Genomic DNA, 19,069 nt, shown 5'->3' with positions numbered 1-19,069 from the left:
GGCTATCGCGTTGTCAGCACACGTCTGCCTGCCATAGTGACTTGTATTCGAATAGCCTCGGACACCGCTGCCCTGCTGCTACTCTCTCTTCTTCGGCGCTCTGCGCATGCGTCATTCCTCCTCCTCTGACGCTGCTTCCGTCGTTGAGCGAGGAACGGGCGCAGATTCTTATGGCTATTGTTTGTTTCACCTGGTGCAGCATCTCTTTCAAATAAGTGACAAAACTTACTTTCGGAACGTCCCTCGTAGCATCATTGCGAGCCACCCGATTCTGTGCTCAATCACCTACTGTGCACGCGCAGTGAAGATTTACAGAACGGCAGCACCAACATCAGGCCAGGTTAAAACACTAGCACTGCAACGCTTCCTCACTGCGTGAAGTAGCTCTTGTTCGACATGCTGTCATCGCAAAGAACTCCGCTTGCTAATAAGCGCTCCTATTGAAAATAAGGCTTCAGCTCGGAGCCAACTACAATTCCCCTATTCAAATACACGTAAAATGCAGTAATACTTTTATTAAGGAACCGCTTAACCCACTTGAATGAACTTTCGTGCACTTGAAAGAGAACAGTAAATTATAGCAACTCTAGAAACCACAATTTTGTTTTATAAAAGAGCGAATTCTTTACAAAGATTGCCGAAATTTTTTAAGGCGACAGAGAAATGGTTATACAATATTGTACGAATGTACTGAGTCATTAGGGTTGGTCATTCTGATAATTAGGTGACACATTTGACCACACCGCGTACAGTGTTTAATTTGTTATAAGGTTTTAAATATGTACATCCCTACTAATCACCGCTCCCCTGAATTCCACGCCGCATCTTGCAATGTACGTAGTTAATGCGTAGCTGGTGCACATGACGCCAGTGGATCGAGCTATCGGATCGGCTACCCAGGTAGCGCCATTGATATTTTTTTTCCACTTTATGGTGTGCAAATGTTGTTCGTTCGATTGTCGGTGAAGTTGCTTCTATAGAGGAAAAGTAACAGCAATAGAATATACAACAACAATTTTCACTTCAAGCCCACAGCAATTGTGTCTGCTTGTGTTACAGCGTGCTTCGTGTTAACGGCACCTACGCGGTCAGTGTTGGTCTCGAGGTTTCTTTTCGCGAGGGCTATGAATCCCTCTAGTTGCGTTGTGGGGTGCAAACCTAACGACTGGCGACATGTCAAGCGGGGATATCGTGTCCCTCTGAAAGACAACAGATGATCGGAGTGGCTACAGCGAAATGGGGCTGTTGGTATCCGATCTACGATTGGCGCCACAATCTGCAAGTATGACGTCGCCACTTCACGTCCGAAGATTACTACCCCAATAGAGGGCTTAAGCGTGTCCGGTGTTATGGTAAACGCAGGCGCGCGGACTGGGCGTTTTGCAAGATGGGCGGAGGTACAAACGTGAGCGGCATGCATAGTGCCCAGCCACTTCGTGGCACAAAGCTGAACCAGGCAAACACGGAGCTAAAATAGCTGTAGACAAGTGCCTCCTACTTCGCTGCCACTGTAAATTTTTGACAGAAGTGTAATCGTGAACACGTTGTCTTTTTAAATGTTTAAAATGTTTACACTTGGTCACAGAAATGTTCGCTCTGTGCTCGGCTGGTTAGGCTCGACGCCATCAGGTGGCTGCACCATGCAGGCCGCTCACATTTACGCTAAGCCCCTTCATCACAGCGGAAGCAGTTTGGAGGGGCTACGGCTTACGCCTCCGCCCATTCATCAAAACGCCCAGCTTGCCTGCGTGTACAGGAATCACGGACATGCTCTGTCAATTGGAATCGATGGATATGAGGCTAGCGGGGAGGTGGAAAAAGCTTCGCGCGCTGGCTTCAAGACACCGGAAGTCGACGACATGACGTCACAGTGAAGGCACAGCTTAGCCCCGATCGCTCGGTGAAGGAGTTCTGAGACAAACCATGGCTAGGGAGGAGGGTAACGTAATCATCCGTAACGCTCTTAATATGACACCTTTCACTTCAATTGTGGCGCGAATATATTACCGCAGCTTACGTACCTTACGCGTCTACAAATTTGTACAAACCATTTCAGGGACCCTTTAGGTTTACAAAAACTAGAAGCAAGGAATTTACAAGCCAATAACTTTAGAAGAAAAAGATATTGCAAATTTAAATTATGCGGTTTTACGTGCCAAACCACTTTCTGATTACGAGACACGCCGTAGTGGAGGACTCCGGAAATTTCGACCACCTGGGGTTCTCTAACGTGCACCTAAATCAAAGTACACGGGTGTTTTCGCATTTCGTCCCCATCGTAATGCGGCCGCCGTGGGCGGGATTCAATCCCGCGACCTCGTGTTCTGCAGCCCAACACCATAGCCACTGAGCAACCACGGCGGGTATATTGCAAATTTGTAAACTTCGTCAGTTAGAGCATTTCGTGCATACAAATTTGTTGCAGTATACAACTCTTAAGTGAAATCGGTACAATGATTATTATAGTTTTGCAGACGTCCTCCTGAGAAGCTATTGGTATATTTCAGAGCAGTGTAAAATGCATTGCGTTTTGTTTGTTTGTTTCTTTGTTTGTTTGTTTTTGTTTTAGGTTAACTATTAAATGCCGTTTAAAGAATTCTGATATCTTTCTTCACTGCTGAGTTACAGACTCGGAAACTTGATACCAAGCTTTGTGAAATTTAGCAATTATAAGATGTATTCTAAGGGAACTTATGGCTTATACAGGGTGTTTCTCTTCAACCGTACATATTTTTTTACAAAAAGTCATGAGCACCGCCAACGCGGCGTTTCTGCGGCCGAGTTCCTAGGTAAGCTGGACATATGTTTCTTTTTCATTTATTCATTTATTCAAGACATTCCTTATAGAAATGCATTGGGCGACGCGACAAAAGCACTGAACGTGCCTTTTGTCACTAATAACGTGAGCTTCAGATTAACTATTAAAAATATATTCATTAATTTACTATTTTATTACTACCTTGGGGGCAGTTGTTGAAACAACAAATTTGGAGGCGGTGTCATTTTTGTATAGGCCCATTTTTTTTTTAATCTTGAAAGCAGTACCTAGCTCGCCATATGCATCAAATTGCAAAGCTCAGTCGAGGTAATACAGAGCTTTAGTCTAGGGGACGCAAGCCGCTTGCGTCCCCTAGACTAAAGCTCTCTAATATCGAGAGACGAGCACGCCCCGCTGTGCGTCCGAGGGCGAGGTAAAAATAGTGTGGGGCGGAGTTCTAACGATAGCACACCGCGAAAGATTCGAACCCGACACACAGCCGCGCGTGCTCTAGCTGCCGCGGCTGGCCGAGACTTCCTCGCGCTTGTCGTCACGGGGCGTTTTGGTCGGATGTGATAGCGAGCCCGATTTTACTGCGTTCCCACGGGTGTCGGTATTTCCAGAATTTAGCATTCAAATTCGACGATACATATTTATAATTAGATGCAGCTTCCAAGATTCTTTTAAAAATGAGGGTGCATTAAAATGTGACTGTATTCAAGTTCGCCATTTAAACAACGGCCCTTGAGGCACTAATAAATAGGCTATTAATTTTTTGTGTTTCTTCCGAAGCTCACTTTATTAGCCGCGAGGTATGCTCACCTCGCCTAAGAACTCCTTCGCATAAACACGACGTTCGCTGCTCCTGCATTGTCTTAAAAAAAGCACCCCGCATATTGAAGATATACTTCCTATCGTTGGTAGGTTTTAACATTTTCTCTTAAATGCAAGAAACCTAATCAAAATCGGGGCAGCGATTGCCGTGAAAAAAATATTTCTCCGTTCCCGTGTATTTAGATAGGATCTCCCTAGCGAAAGCTTCCTCTTAAAACGCACTCCAACCATTTCGATGGGGCAAAAACGCGTTCCTTGTGTTTTTTGGCTTGGTCCCCTTTCAATACGCTGGCTTTTCAATATGTGTTAGGTAAGCTAAGAAACAACGATGCAACCTAAACGCATAAAATGAAGGTACCATTGTTCGCCTCTGTGATGCACAACTGAGTATATATATATATATATATATATATTTACAAGATTTTTATTATTCTAAAAAAAATAAAAAAACAGTTTGACAATGCCCAATATAAGGAGTTTTTGCAAGGCTGCCTTTTCCAGAGGTTTTCTTTTCTCGTATTGAGCAGAAAGCACGGGAGACTGAAAGCCCGGTCAGGTGGCTTGTGCACTGCGACTACAGTGTGCTCCTAACACATGGACACTGAAGGCACCAACTTCATTCCTTGTAGGGCGTCTTCATCGAAGCAACAGGGCTCCGGCCGGTGCAGTATCTTTTTTTTTTTTCGTGAACTTGGTCGGAATAGTGGAATAACACTGTGAAAGGTAACGTTGCATAAAAAGAAGGTGCTTTCGACAAGTGTCCAATTTGATAATTACACATAACAGATAATGGCAATATTTTAAGAGGATGCCCGATTTAGAAAAAAAAATATTGATTGATTACACAAACAGAAAGAAGGTCTCCAATTCCGCGAAGTTGCTGTAAACAACACCACGCTGAATATATCCGCGTAGACTGCCCTAGTTGGTTCTGGTTCGTGCTGTTCTAAACTGTGGTTTTTCGTTATTTCGCATGCACCCGACGAACTCTGACAGAGTGATTCGATTGGATGGTCGGTGACCGTGCTCGCCCTAATCACTGTCGCCTAAGTATTGGTTTGCTTCCTAGGGCAAGTTCGCCCTTGATACGTAGGTTTCTACGTTTTTGATCAACTTTTTCATCTTTTGCTTTAGCCTGTGCACAACCACTGCCCTGTTAAAATATGTAGATAGCACTCACGCCTTGTCGCTAAACGATGTGCTACTACTGGCAGTTGCACCAGATGGCTTCAGTACCCGATTATTTTTCAGCAACGCCCGCCGCCAGTAATGCGCCAGTAAAAGAGATACTCAGAGTCAGTTCCCCTAAGCTCGCTAAGAAATGCAATGCAAAGATGACATCGAAATCATCAAATGAGAAACTTGTACTGTAGCCGATAAATCGTTACGATGAGCGTCACTAAACTGAATACCTGGTTCCTGCTTCAGCTTGTTTCCTACATGTGTGAGTCGTTGTCTCAGAAATCAGTGAACAGATGCATGCATGATTTTCGCCACAAAGCAAACGTGGCTTCCAACCTGCTCATGCAGACTGACAATAAATTTCTGACCATCTGTGTCAGTCAACAGCAAGACTTTGAATGCCAGTATTGTGCACGTGCCGTCAAACTTTGCTGCTACTGCTGTGTTCATATAGTTATCCATACTTTTGAGCCTCTCTTAGCTGCATATGCACCTAAAATCAAGCATTAATCTAATCATTCAGAAATATCAGCTACTTAGAGTTTCTTTTTTTATTGCTAATAAAACGGCAAACACGGTATTGGAAACCTGGTTGCCGATTCAGCGCCGAGAACAAATTATTGATAATTAAGAAATTCTGGATTTTTCCCTCATCGCGAGACACGAAGACCTACTGAACGTTCGTACTAGGACAAAGCATCGCCCGTAGCCAGCCTGCTGCTCGGCATTTCGAGTTAGTTGATGAAGAATGTGGTGTTTTGTGGCTCAAGGGCCAAGTATGGCCAAAGAGCGCCAGGCCAGTGTTACTGAGTTTGCAGGGGAACGATGAATTCCGAGAGGTAGATGTAAAGTGGCTCTCAAGGGACCAAAAATGACTGCTGTAAAGTGCGTAGAACCTACCTCTAATAAAATTATGCTACTGGCTAATGAGGTGTACTGTGGGCATGAAATATAGGGCGCTATAACGTAAAACTATTCCAAACTTTTCTATTCCAATTCTGCAATCAGCCCTACATGATTGGTTAAAAACTCTTTGGACCGCCCCCACTTCTCCTGGCGGTCACGGGACGTCACGAAAATCGCGATAGCTCCCCATCTGACGTCTGCACACTGATTATGCATGATTTGACGGAGCAAAAGCAAGATAGTTATTTCTGATTCGACGCTTTTTCGCCGTTAGCCATCGGCTATTGGTCAAAGGCTTTCGGGCTGCACCCACTTCACCTGCCTGTCACGCGACGTCACAAAACCACAAACGCTCACTGCGTCAATGTGACGTGTACGCGTTAAAGATGCATTAATATGCCGAACAAAACTGAGTTTTCTTCTGAATAGCCGTAGGCTGCCCCGTTCCGAAAGGAATAAAAGATGGCTGCCACCAATCGCTCAGGCACTGGCTAATCGAAACTACCGGAAAGCATGGGTTTATTAGTGTTTAATAACACGTTTTCCGTGGCCGCGTAACGTTTTCGAGCACTTTCGGCACGTTTACGACCTTATTCTGCCAACTCTTCTTAGCTGAGGATCTATTTTAGCGTCATTCTTAAGCTTCCGTTGCATGCCGCCGCAATTTTCGACCAGCCAGCGCGAGTTAAATAAGGGAAAGCGGACCAATCGCAGACGACGGCACCACCCTCTTCGTCCGGTTATCGATTTTCAGTGCAGTGGCTCAGCCCCAACGAATCCCTCTCCATTTGAGCGTGCTCCTCGCCTCTTGTCAGCCAATTAGATACGACAAGCCGCCCAACGCAGGCAATGTTATTCGTTTTCGAAGCAAAGAAAAGTGACCTCCTATGAACGAGGAGAGCGTTTGATTGGTTTGTTCAGACAACCCTGCGGGTGACCGCCCGATGCTTGCGTTGGCGGTTACGCAAATTTGACGTCAGGAGATTAGAATAATAACAGTTTGGAATAGTTTTACGTTATACGGCCCATACATTCTGAACGAACGATTATACACCTATGTCACAAGCAAACATTTGCAAGAAGCACTACTACATGAACAACCCCTTGAAACGCAAGGGCCTGGAAGCATATTGCTATACAAAACTACTATCACATCGGCATCCTGTAGAGAGAGGGTGCGCTACGAATTTATTAGATTATAACATATAAAACAACATCTTTCAAGATGCCTAGGACTGCATAGGTGTTAAAAAACGGTTCTGAGTCAAGAAATATTACCAGGTGAGAGGGGATGTGCTCCCGGTATGCAAGAGAAACTTGTTCGTTTTTTTCTCTCAGCTTCGGCTTCTGGGCGCTCAAGATAGACGTGCAGGAGGGTCAGCGTCTCCCCACATCTACCACAGGTTGAAGGTTCATTTCTAGTAAGTAGAAAATTGTGGATGTCGCATGTGTGTCCTATTCTGAAACGACTTAATAGGACATCAGTTCACTGCGTTTTCATTGCGGAGTCCTACCGCAGCGGTACGATTCATAGCTTGCGATGTAATTTATTTGGCCATTTTTCCTGCTAGCACATTACCCTCGATGCCTCCATGACCATGTACCCAGCATATAATAACATAACAACATGCTACTTGGATATACATGGTGTCTTAGCGAACACTTTCAAAATATTTTAAAGGTTGATGTGGCAGATAGCTCAATTCTAGTTTATGAGCCGGTCTACTCCAAGCGACGGACGCTACATGCAAAAAAAAAATTGAAGCGCAAAATCGACTAATTATCTTATGACCGATATTGTGATTTACAAATTCTAGCAGTGGACTTCGCAAGGTGCATTCACTTGGAGCGAATTCTCAGGACGACAGCAGTTTTGAGATGTAAATTCCCGAACTTTGCGGAGAAATGCACTGGAGTTCCAGTTACTTGTGTGCTTCAGTGCATGAAACGACATTTTGATAACAAATTAACTGGAACGCCAATGCATTTCTCCCCAAAGTTCGGGAATTTATATCTCGAAACTGGTATCTTGAAAATTCGTTCCAAGTGGATCCGCCTTGCGAACTCCACGGCTAGAATTTGTAAATTTCAATATTAGCCGCAATGCAATTAGTTAAAAACTTATTTGGTGAATTTTTATTAATTAGTCGAATTTGGATCTCAATTTTTTTCGCAAGTATTGTCCGCCGCTTCGAGTAGACCTGCTCATGAACTAGAATTGTGATATCTACCACAGGCAACATTTAAAGATCTTTGAAAGTGTTCGCTAAAATACCCTGTGTGGGCTCTACACACAACTGAATAGAGCTCAATAACTAAATGATTTTACAATGCAGTTGTTAGTCCCCGAGCTAGGGGAGAGACAGGTGAGGGAGAGTAAAAGCAGAGTATAAAAATAGCATCGCGCAGCATAGCGACGCGGCGAGGGTGGGTGGAGCCTAGCGGTGGAGAAGGAGCGGCGTGGCTGGGACACAGGTGGTGTGACGTCATCGCTCTCCGATACAAAACCGCGCGATCGATTCGGCGCTTCTCTTTCTCGGAGTGGAAAAAAAAATTATGCGTGACTCTGCTATCGAAAACACCAGAGACCAGCGTAGCTGGGGAAAGCCCATCAAAAGTTTTACTAAGTGTGCGGCTTGGCACTACCTTACTGGCCTTCCCCCAGCTCCGCTGGTCTCTGGTGTTTGCGATAGCAGAGCCATGGATAATTTGTGTTTAGAGAGTGACATTATGCCTTTTACGAGGATTAGGGAGTCCGTAACTATAATTGTTTTTTACGTTTTGATTTTCTTATATGCTTCACAGCCGACAATAGGCCTTAGCCAGAAAGATACTTCCGGGTGCAGTACACCGGACTACGAGAAGGCTGGACCGACAGCTGCATAATATACCTCAGCAAGTGACTTAGAAGCGTCTGTGTAAAACTCTGCGCATGAGTGCTTGGACTGGAGTTCTAGGGAAAGCATTCAGATTTCGAGCTCTAGAGCATGCTTCGTAACTTCTAGAAAAGATATGTCGCATCCTACCATCTGCCACTCCTCCGAAAGTAGTAACAGCTTGGCTAGATACGTTAAGCGATGTTCGAGGAGTGGGACATTCATTTCATCGCTAAGCTGCCTATCATGCAGTGAGAAAGGCTTTCCTACAGAGGGACGATTACGAAAAAAAATGTAGCACACGTCATATCGGTAACGGTATTAGAGGACGCATGTTCATGATTATAGTGTCTTTTGAAAGATATGTGACGCTGATCTATGTTCTATGCAGATGGAGAGACCACTAATTTCATTCTACGTATAAATTTTAATAAAGCTTGTTCTGAAAGTACCAGTGGCCAGACGGATACCTAGATGCTGGTCAGGATCTAGGAACATTAGTGCGCATGGGGCGGCAGAGTTATATACGATGGCACCATATTCCAATCGTGATCGAAGGAGGCTCTTGTAAATATTCATTAAACACTTCCGGCCGCTACCCCATGTTGTGTGGGATAGAATTTTTAGTAAGTTCATTCTTCCTGGACATTTCGCTTTGAGATATTTTATGTGCGGAATGAAATTAAGCCTAGAATCAAGTATCATACCTAAACATTTGTGCTCTTTGTTGACAGGTATTTATTGTCTACACAGTTCTACACAAGGATCTGGAACCAGGCCTCTCTTTCTTGTAAAAAGAACATAATAACTTTTGTGGCGATTAACATTAAACCCATTTTTGTCTGCCCACTTAGACACCTTGTTCAAGCTCTGCTGTACCTTACTCTAGCACACTGCAAGGTTACAGGATTTGAAGCCTTCTCCATATCGAGGAGGATAGAAAGAAAACTATTATGTACAAATGCGTCACGGGTATTTCCTTCAATGCGCACAAGGTGATCAGTTGGGGACGTCTCTTGTCTGAAGCCACACTGGTAGGGACCACACAAATTATTCAGTTCAAGAAAATTTAGTATTCACCGATTATTCATTTTTTTCCAATAGCTTACAACGGCAAAATGTGAGACTCATCGGGCGGCAACTTGCCACCGAGGAACGGTTTTTACCCTGCTTCAAAACAGGGACCACAATCGCTTCTTTTCATGTGGATAGAAGGTATCGGGCAGCCCTAACAGCATTGAAAAGTGCGATGAGTATCAGCTTTGTATCAGTGTGTGCGTTCTTAACGATGTCATACATAACCGTGTCAGTGGTAAAAAGCTTTAAAAAAATTAAATTATGGGGTTTTACGTGCCAAAACCACTTTCTGATTATGAGGCACGCCGTAGTGGAGGACTCCGGAAATTTCGACCACCTGGGGTTCTTTAACATGCACCTAAATCTAAGCACACGGGTATTTTCGCATTTCGCCCCCATCGAAATGCGGCCGCCGTGACCGGGATTAGATCCCGCGACCTCGTGCTCAGCAGCCCAACACCATAGCCACTGAGCAACCACGACGGGTGGTAAAAAGCTTATAAACAGGGAAGAGATGCCTCAGAAAGGCTGCCTTTCTGAGGCACCTTATCCCTGTTCATAACCTTTTTGGCACAGTGTGCTGTTCCACCTGTCAGCCCCTTTCTTGATTTTGGATGACTGTGTCAGGTACCGGTGCAGAGCTCTTGCATGCGAACAGGGCAGCTCTATACTCGTCAATACTGAAAGGATGGTTAAACGGTTTGTTCTGTCGGCATTTACGTGCGACTGGTTTACATTCTTCTATTTCATAGTGTTTAAGGAAGGACTGCGTATAATAGCTGGACACATGCTCAAAGTGCTCCCCAAGAAAGTCTGCTTGGTCTTGCAAGGTATTCTCTAGGTCGTCCTCAAGAGGCAACGGACGGATTTGTTGTCCTTTTGGCTTTCTTAAACCATTCCACACTTTCACCTCATGTGCGTATCAATTTATACCTGAGAGCAATTTCACCCAACTCTTTCTCTTTTCCTGACGCCGTGTCCACCTTCCCTGCGATTTATAGTGCTTAAATTTAATTAGATTTTCTGATTTTGGCGACCTACGCAGTACGCCCTATGCCTTACTCTGCCTGTCTCGCGTCTCTGTACACTCTTTGTTCCAGCAGGGAACGCGTCAAGTAAGTGAATTACCATTCGTTTGTGGCATAAACTTTTCGGCTGCATCAATAATAAAAGCTGTAAAATGTGCAGCATCATCTACACTAAAATCGTTTATAAAATCTCGTGGTAAATAACTTCATTATTTAAAATGCTTCCAGTCAGCCCATGCTAATTTCCATCGAGGAATGTGGGGAGGGTTGTCATGCTGCATTATTAAGTGTAAAGTTACAGCGATGTGGTCGCTTCCAAACAGATTAATGATGACATTACATTCCAGGTGAGGCAGAAGAGAAGCAGAGGAAACTGCTAGATCTATCGATGAATACCAGTTGCGTTGCACGCTGTGATGAGTCGGGTTCTTATTAAACAGTCATGTGCCAGCGGTCAGAAGAAAATTTTCAGCGAATCGACCTCTCGCATCGCATTGCTAGTCTCGCCACAACGTGTTGTGAGCGGTAAAATGACCCGAAGCATGTGAGGGCCTGGAAGCTGATCAATGAGGTTGTAGAAATCGGCTTATCCGAGATGTTAGTTTGGTGGTATGTATAAGTAACATACATTCACCAATTTATTTCAAAAGTCACAAGTCTGCGCGGCACACCCAGCACAGTGACAGCGTAATCTGTAGGAGTGGCTCCACAGGAGCTCCATTTTCGGCACCACGCCCTACAGAGTCTTCGCGGCGAAGTCTCTTCGGGTCGTTCTCGTGAAAAGGACGCGAACTGTCCGCCCGGCGTCGACTGTGAGCTGCGGCTTGAGCTGCGGCTTGTCCTGCTCTCTATACAGTGATCTGCTGAGCTCGATGTTGCCTGCTTGCAGCCGCGCGCGTAGCCCTGTGGTTCGCTTCTTCATCAGAGGTTCATACCTTGCGAGGAGGCGCCATAACGTCTACCAAAGATTAAACACCGGTATCCAGACTGCGTTGCACACAACCCTTGACCCGTGGCACGGTACGTTGCTGTCGCTGATGATGATGATGGTGATGATGATGACGAGTTGCAGCATGCAACTGCTATATGCAACTGCTACATGTCGGGACACCTCGTGGAGTATAACGGAAATGCAATGCAAATTTTGTACGTACCGAGGCTACGCGGCGCGCATGTCACATCGCGTGTCAAATGTCACATTACAGTGCAGCTGCAGATAATTACTTAAGGACATTCCCTTTGAAACGGGAGGGTAACAAACAGTCACCTAGCCTGCTTGAATTATTCAAGTATGAAATACGTGTTTTACCTTACATCAATATTTCTACATCTCTATAATCTTTTGCTTGCTCAAAGTATTTCTATCTACATTATATCGCTACCTATGCAACTGCTACATGACATGCCACCCGGTGTAATAATATGCAACTACAATTCAATAGGCGCAGTATAGACGCTGCGCAGCGCGCATGTCACATCGCGATTCAAGTGGCATGATATGATGCTAATGATGATAATGAAGATGGTTTACTGGCATCCACTTTGAAATGCGGTGGTGACAGTCACCTAGCCACCTTGATTTATTCAGGTACACAATACATACTTTTTCTAGCATTCTTGTGCAAATCTCCTTAAACTTCTTTTTCTTCCTCAAACTTTCTTTAACTGTCTTGTACCGCCACCTGTACATCTGCTACATGACGTTCTACCTGGCGTAATCATATGCAACTTCAATGCAAAATGTGCACGTATCGACGCTACCGGTGTGCATGTCACATCGCGTGTCTGCTCGCTTCCCTGGCTCGCGTTTATACGGTATTTTTGCACTGCATGCCTCCAAGCGCGGGTGTAGCCCAGTGGCAGAGTGGCTGACTCCCACGCAGCGGGCCCGGGCTCGATCCCGGCGGGATCTGCTTGCGCTCTAAAAGAATTACCCGAACTGACACTGCCTCAAGGGGTGTCTGGAGGGCGACGTATCGACAAGCTAGACTTGTCCTCAACAATTGCTACACTGCCGGAGGCGTTAGCTTCGTGACGGTCTTTTCGGAAGCTGGCGCGATGACGAAGAAAATTTGCGTTTGTACGCTTCAGCTTTGTCTTTTGAGCACATAGCAAGGTTCGATTATGTTTGTGTAGGAGTTCTCTAATATCGACAAAGTCATGAATAGGTCATCTAACATTCTATTGTACTATTTGTGTCTCCATGACGGGGAAAGTTCTTCTGCTGTGTCTTTGTTTAAGAGACGTAGATACGCTCACGGGGCCTTTTCCGAAGGCCGTGACACGAGTTTTGTCTTTTACGGAGCGGTCGAGAGAATCCCGCCGTTCCTTAGGCGCAGACTGCGCCGTCTGCGGATGGCTGTTGTGTCCATCGCCTCTTGTGTGGTGCTGGACTCCTGTGAGCGATGTGTTCGTTTTGTGAGCCTCGCCTCGAGAGGAGGGACCCTGGAGCCCTCCAACACGGAGGTCGACGGTCCCTACTTGACGGACGGTGCAGCAGCGCTGGTTGCTGTCGCCAAGGGGGCTCTTGGCACAGCTGTAACCCCACTCTTTGTGGCCTAGCTCGGTGCCAGTGTCTGTTGCGACGTTGCCGCCTTGCGCGCTGTATAAGCACGCCCTGAGATATGGAAAAAATAAATTCTTCCGCGCTGCTTGAAACGAAATGTTTTCCGTTATTTTCAATGTGATAGTGCCTTTTCTTCCATGTGGGGCAAGTCCGAGAGTACGCTGCGTGTCCCCCGTTACAGTTGGGACCGTGGATCGTGGCGCAACAATTGTCTGATGCGTGTTTGTGCTCGCCACATTTCGCACAGATCAGTCGGCCTCGGCAGCTTTGCGAACCATGGCCATATCTCCAACATGTTAAGTATCTTCGAGGAATTGGATTGTAGGGTCTGACTCGAATTTTAGTGTATCTTGCTTCTAGGGTCTCGGGTAGCACACTCGACCCGAAGGTGAGAATCAGATGTTCAGATGGAATATCCTGGTTGTCTCGCTTATACTTGATTATTCGTATTTAAATCACATTGTGCTCTTTCAAGCCCTCCCGTAGCTCTTCCTCGTTCAGGCTCAAGAGATCGTCACCGGAGATTATTCCTTTACTTCTGTTAAGTGATCGGTTTGGGGTCATAGCCTTTGGCACATTACGAAATGCTACAAGCTTCATTAGATTACGGTCTTGTTGAGTATCCCGCACCTCAAGGAGTAGGTCGCCGCTGCTCATTTTTGACACGAAGTTGTAGCCAGCGCCTAGTGTTTCAGTGAGACCACAGTGAAAGGTGAAAGACTTCGAGTGGTTTTTTCATGAAGTTGACTGTGTTTAACACGGAAGCGTGAGAATGCTTATTTTCGGGAGCTGAACAGTTGAAAAGTTTCTTCCGTGCGTCGTCTTTTGGAAAGAAGGCGATCAGGAAAGGGGGTTAGGGACACGAAGTTTTAGCCATACAGAATTTATTTGATTTCGGCAGCTACGCCAACCGCCGAGCCCAACAAGTGAACGCTACGAGTCCCGAAGGAAACGCAAACACCAGTTGTACGTCGGTACTATAACCTAATATAAAATTCCCAATGTTGGATACACTACGCCAGGTTAACCATTGCTACCTGTGAAATCGAAAGCAAATGGACGAGAGGAGGATACAGGAAAGATTGGAAGCGAGAGACGAAGACGAAGTTTAGGGAGAAGAATAGGAAGAGGCAAGTACCGATTTCACCCGGTTGGGTCAGCACGGAACAAAAGGGATGTGTTGCCTCTGCCAAACGGCTAAAAAACTACAATGGCTCAGCGTTAGCTCGACCCCAGGATCCCCTTTTCCGCGGACATGGCTAAGCCACACACGGCTACACGCGGGAAGATCCAGCCCCCATGTGCTTGAGTGCGTAGTATCGCAACACGCAAACGCCTGCTTAGGCAGACGCCTCTGCAAGTTGAACTAGTTGAATACGTTCACAGTCACGTGACCGCTAGATCAAGTACTGATTGGCCCCAGAAAGACGGAGCCGGCAAGCAAATATACGAAAATAATTTCGAGTCTTTGCTATCGTACTAATATTCCAAAAATTATCAAAATTTTATCAAATACCTCTGTCCAAATGTGAAATAACGCATTTGTGCATACGCCTCTCCTGCTCACAATCTACTAACTATCCCACCATGCAACAAACTTTTCAGCTAACTTCTTGAAACAAATGTTTCATTGATTGATTGATTGATTGATTGATTGATTGATTGATTGATTGATTGATTGATTGATTGATTGATTGATTGATTGATTGATTGATTGATTGATTGATTGATTGATTGATTGATTTGGAGAGCTCAGCGTCAAAAGAGGAGGATGTGCTCACGGGGTGATTGCTCTGTTGCTTTTGTTATTCTGTTTTGAACGAGCTACATGCAGCAAAAAAACCTTGCAAAAGCTTAGTGCTCTCTTTGGCAGTCAGTCATTCTCCCCGAGAACACTACAGAGATGGTTAGTCCTTGCTGCAGGGAGGGCATAAGAGTACGATATGACGGCCTCTTTGAAAATTACTTAAAGCATTAACGTTGCCTGAAGTCTCTACTGAAATGGCAGCTGAAGGGCAACCGCAAATTAAATCTGCTCCAGCAAACTGCACAATAGAAAGAAAAACGTGAATTCAATCACCAGGTTTTTTTTCTTCAAGGAGTACGTCATGTCAAGTGTTACTGCACTTTCCTTTGTAAGAGAGTATATTTCATCAACATTGTCGTGAAGGCTTCGCGTTGTGGTAGATATTCCGCCGAATAGCCCAATAAATTGAACCTCTGTGCTAGGCTGCGAAGAGTTCACTGACTTTGCTCATCGGTCATGTGGCTAGTTCATCCAGAAAGATACCTATCTACAGTTAATATGTGAGCAGACCGCCTTGTTTGCCATCAGCCGGCTTCTGGCGAAAATTCCCAAGGAAGTCTTGTCCAAATGATGGGGGCACGTGACGCCAACGTGCGTATTGCAAGTACCGACAGCATTCATCTTTCTTCCCGCATTCCGTTTTCTGGCTATAGTGGTTGTCCTAGAGCGCATCTTTTTACGTATGTAGGAGTGCAGCGGTCAGCGCAAACCCACCCTGAGCGTAGATGTAGTGGCGCCCTCTCTCGTCCTGGTCGAGTGTCAGCTGTCCCGTGTAGACGGCATGCGAGCAGAGGCGGGTGATGGCCTCCGCCAGCCGGTTGCTGCCCACGCCACAAGTTCCGCACACCAACACGCCCGGGTAGGAACGCAGCGACAGCGACAAATCGCTCCTCACCGGCTGTAGGGCTGCGAGCGCCACTGCATGGAAAGCAGTAGTCGCAATGAAACTACTCACTTACAGATAACAGGGCCTCCTCGTGCAAAGACAAACTCCTGTATGTTCGGTCGTTGCAGTAAAAAACGATACTACATGCGTTCGTCAGAATCGTGCTGTAAAAAAACAGACGTGTTCAAGCTCACTGCATCCAGCGAGATGGCGTCATTCTTGCGGCAACGTAAAATATTAGCGCTGCCGCGTCGCACGTCTGGCCACCGCCTTGGTTACGTGCTTCGCAGCCGCTAGGAATTGTGGACCACGCGTTAATTTCAATTTTCATGAGCGCGAAAAACAAACGGCAAAGCAGGACGTGTCTAACTCAAAGGATCAGATAGAGGTTACTGAATTGTCAAAGCTGATAAACAAGAAGCAAGCAAGCAATATTCGTAATTATAATGTTGAAAAAATGAAGAATCAATAAAAATAGCTGCAGCATGAAATCAGTGAAAAGAAAATTTGGCATAAAGCTTGGCGAGATGTATACAGTGAAAGATAAGCAGGGTAATGTCATAATTACCTTTAAATAGTAAAAAGAGTAGATGAATTCTGTACAGACACGTACAGTGCCCAAAGCAGCCACGCAGCCTTCACTGGAACTAGTGAAGAAGAGGATACAGATGCTCCTTCTATATCTAACAATAACCTTAGAAGGGTCTTGCAAGACATGTCCTGGAGAAATGTGGTAGGGGAAGATGGAATAACAGTCGATTTAATAAAAGACGGAACAGTTATTATGCTCCAGAAGCTTGCGGCCCTTTTACGCAATACCTCACTATTTCAAGTGTGCCAAAGAGCTCGAAGAATGGCAACATTATACTAATTGATATGAAAGGAGACGTTAGAATAATTGAAATATATGTCTATTACCTTGTTTTCATTCTTGCTTAATAGATTCACCAACATAATTACCAATGTAATCAGGGCAACACTTGACTTCAACCAAACAAGAGAACGGGCTCGCTTTTGGACGGGATATACTACGATGAATCACGTCCACGTCATTAATCACGTAATTGAGGAACTTGCGGAGTACAATCGGCCTCTCTATATGGGTTTCCTAGATCATAAAGAATTATTTGATTCAGTAAAGATACCAGCAGTCATGGAGGCCTTGCGCAATCAATGAGTACAGGAGGTATACGTGAATATGTTGGGAAATATCTACAAGGATTCCACAGCCGCCTTTCCTAATAAGTAGAGAATTACCTATCAAGAAAGGGATATGGTAAGGAGACACCATCTGTCTAATGCTATTCAGTGTATGGTTAGAAGAAGTATTCAAGCTATTAGACAGGGATGGCTTATGAGTGAGCATCAACGGGGACTATCCCAACAATCTTCGGTTGGTGGATGCCAGTGTGCTTCAGCAAAACTGGGGATGAATCGCAACAAATGAATGAGGACGTAAACCAAGAAAGTGTAAGGATATATGGTTGGAGATTATTATTCAGAATAGAAAGATTACGTTCGATAGCCTGAAAAGGGAACAAGAACTCATGACCACCAGTCAACCTATACAGTCTGTCCAGGAGTATGGTTATCTAGGTCAGTTACTCACAGGAAACCCTGATAATGAGAAGAAAATTTACACACAACCAAAATGCGTTGGAGTGCATGCGGAAGGCATTATCAAGTCCTTATTGGAAGCTTACCGTTCTCGCTAAAAAGATTAGTGTGCAATCATTGCATTCTACCCGTGCTAACATATGGGATGTAAACTTCGAGGTTAAAAAGAGAAGCTCGAGAACAAGTTAAGGACCACGCAAAGAGCGAAACAAAAAACGTTAATTAAATGAGCTTTAGTGGCGCAGAAGCGACGAAGGCTAGCTGCGCCAAACACAAGGTGTTATAAAAACAGCAAAAGCTGTGTTCATCTTTAGCATGTGTAAATAGCCCGTGTCCTCTAGAAACTTCCGCAGGTCAGGTAATGTCACTAGTGTATCATCTCTTAAAACTTATGCAGGGTGTAAGGGTATGTGTAATTTATATAAATTGTGTAACAGCTTTCGTTAGTGTGTTTCAACATATGTACACGTCAGTAAGATGTACATCCCTGTTCGAGGCTGTTGGCACCTGTCCTATGTTGGTGAGTCTTCTTATGTAAGTAAAAATTTGTGTCTAAGGTGTAGGTGCCGAATTCGTAGTCTGCATAAAACTACTTCAATAAAGCGTTCCTTGTGGTTACATCACTTCTACTCGTCAAGCGCGGGTTTAGTAAGATGTAATTTTTTGTTTCTGCAAGAGTCATGTTCCTGCTGCCATTTTGACGCCAGGGCCCTCCGAGTCGCCCGGAAAGTATCTTTGTAAGGAGGTGCTGTGTTCTTTATTCATTTGTTCGCTGCCATAGATGCGCATCTATCTGCTGCTTCATTACCTGATATCCTAACATGACATGAGACCCAGCAGATCTGTCGTATTTGTTGAAAGTCATCACGTTTAAAATATCCCCTGCCTGTGTTTCACACTCGGATTTTAGATTTAGAGCATTCAGGGCATTTAACCCATCAGTGTGTATGATTGTGTTTTCTCGCTTTCCCGTAATAATTTTTTAACTTCAGTCCATACAGCATAAACTTCAGCAGTGAAAACGGAGGCCTACTGTGGTATTTGAATGCTTGTTTCCCAACTTTTCATCACGGCCCCCACACCCACGTATTCGTGTATTTCAGACCCGTCAGATTAAAACTCCATGTAATCAATATATTTTGTATTGAATAGCTCAGAACTATTGTAATATGTGTTCTTGCAGGGTGTCTTTTTTTCTTTAGGTGTGTGAGTCTCAAATCACATAGCTGTGTAAAATCGCACCACGGGGGCAATCATTGTGGCCTCATTCAGCAGCAGCAGTGGCGGTGTAGCAGCGTGTGCATGCTTGATCTCTTCTTTCCCGGCTTCACAGGTTCGCGCTATCGGCCTGCCTACACAACTCTTCAGCAACTACTCGCGACACTGCACGTGCAAGCAACCGGCCCAATCGCCAGCAGCGTGCCTCATCAGGCTCCCGGTGTGATTCTGACAGATCACGGCTGCCCTAGGATCTACGCCTGCGTCTGGTCGCCAGTAGCTTGGCTACATACACGTCCTACGGACCACTCGAC

The 19,069-nt window shown here is 45.1% G+C and overlaps 1 protein-coding gene across 1 annotated transcript in view; it reads right to left on the bottom strand.

The window, feature by feature from the left end:
* LOC126539885 (uncharacterized) overlaps positions 1-19,069 on the bottom strand; it is a 77,563-nt gene that overhangs the window by 29,688 nt on the left and 28,806 nt on the right. Inside the window, exon 2 of the mRNA XM_055075840.2 lies at positions 15,749-15,952. Coding sequence (XP_054931815.1) covers positions 15,749-15,952 — 204 coding nt within the window. The remainder of the gene's footprint in view (positions 1-15,748; positions 15,953-19,069) is intronic.

This window comes from Dermacentor andersoni, chromosome 2 (assembly GCF_023375885.2).
Source record: "Dermacentor andersoni chromosome 2, qqDerAnde1_hic_scaffold, whole genome shotgun sequence".
Taxonomy (NCBI): domain Eukaryota; kingdom Metazoa; phylum Arthropoda; class Arachnida; order Ixodida; family Ixodidae; genus Dermacentor; species Dermacentor andersoni.
This window is presented reverse-complemented; position numbering and strand designations above follow the sequence as displayed.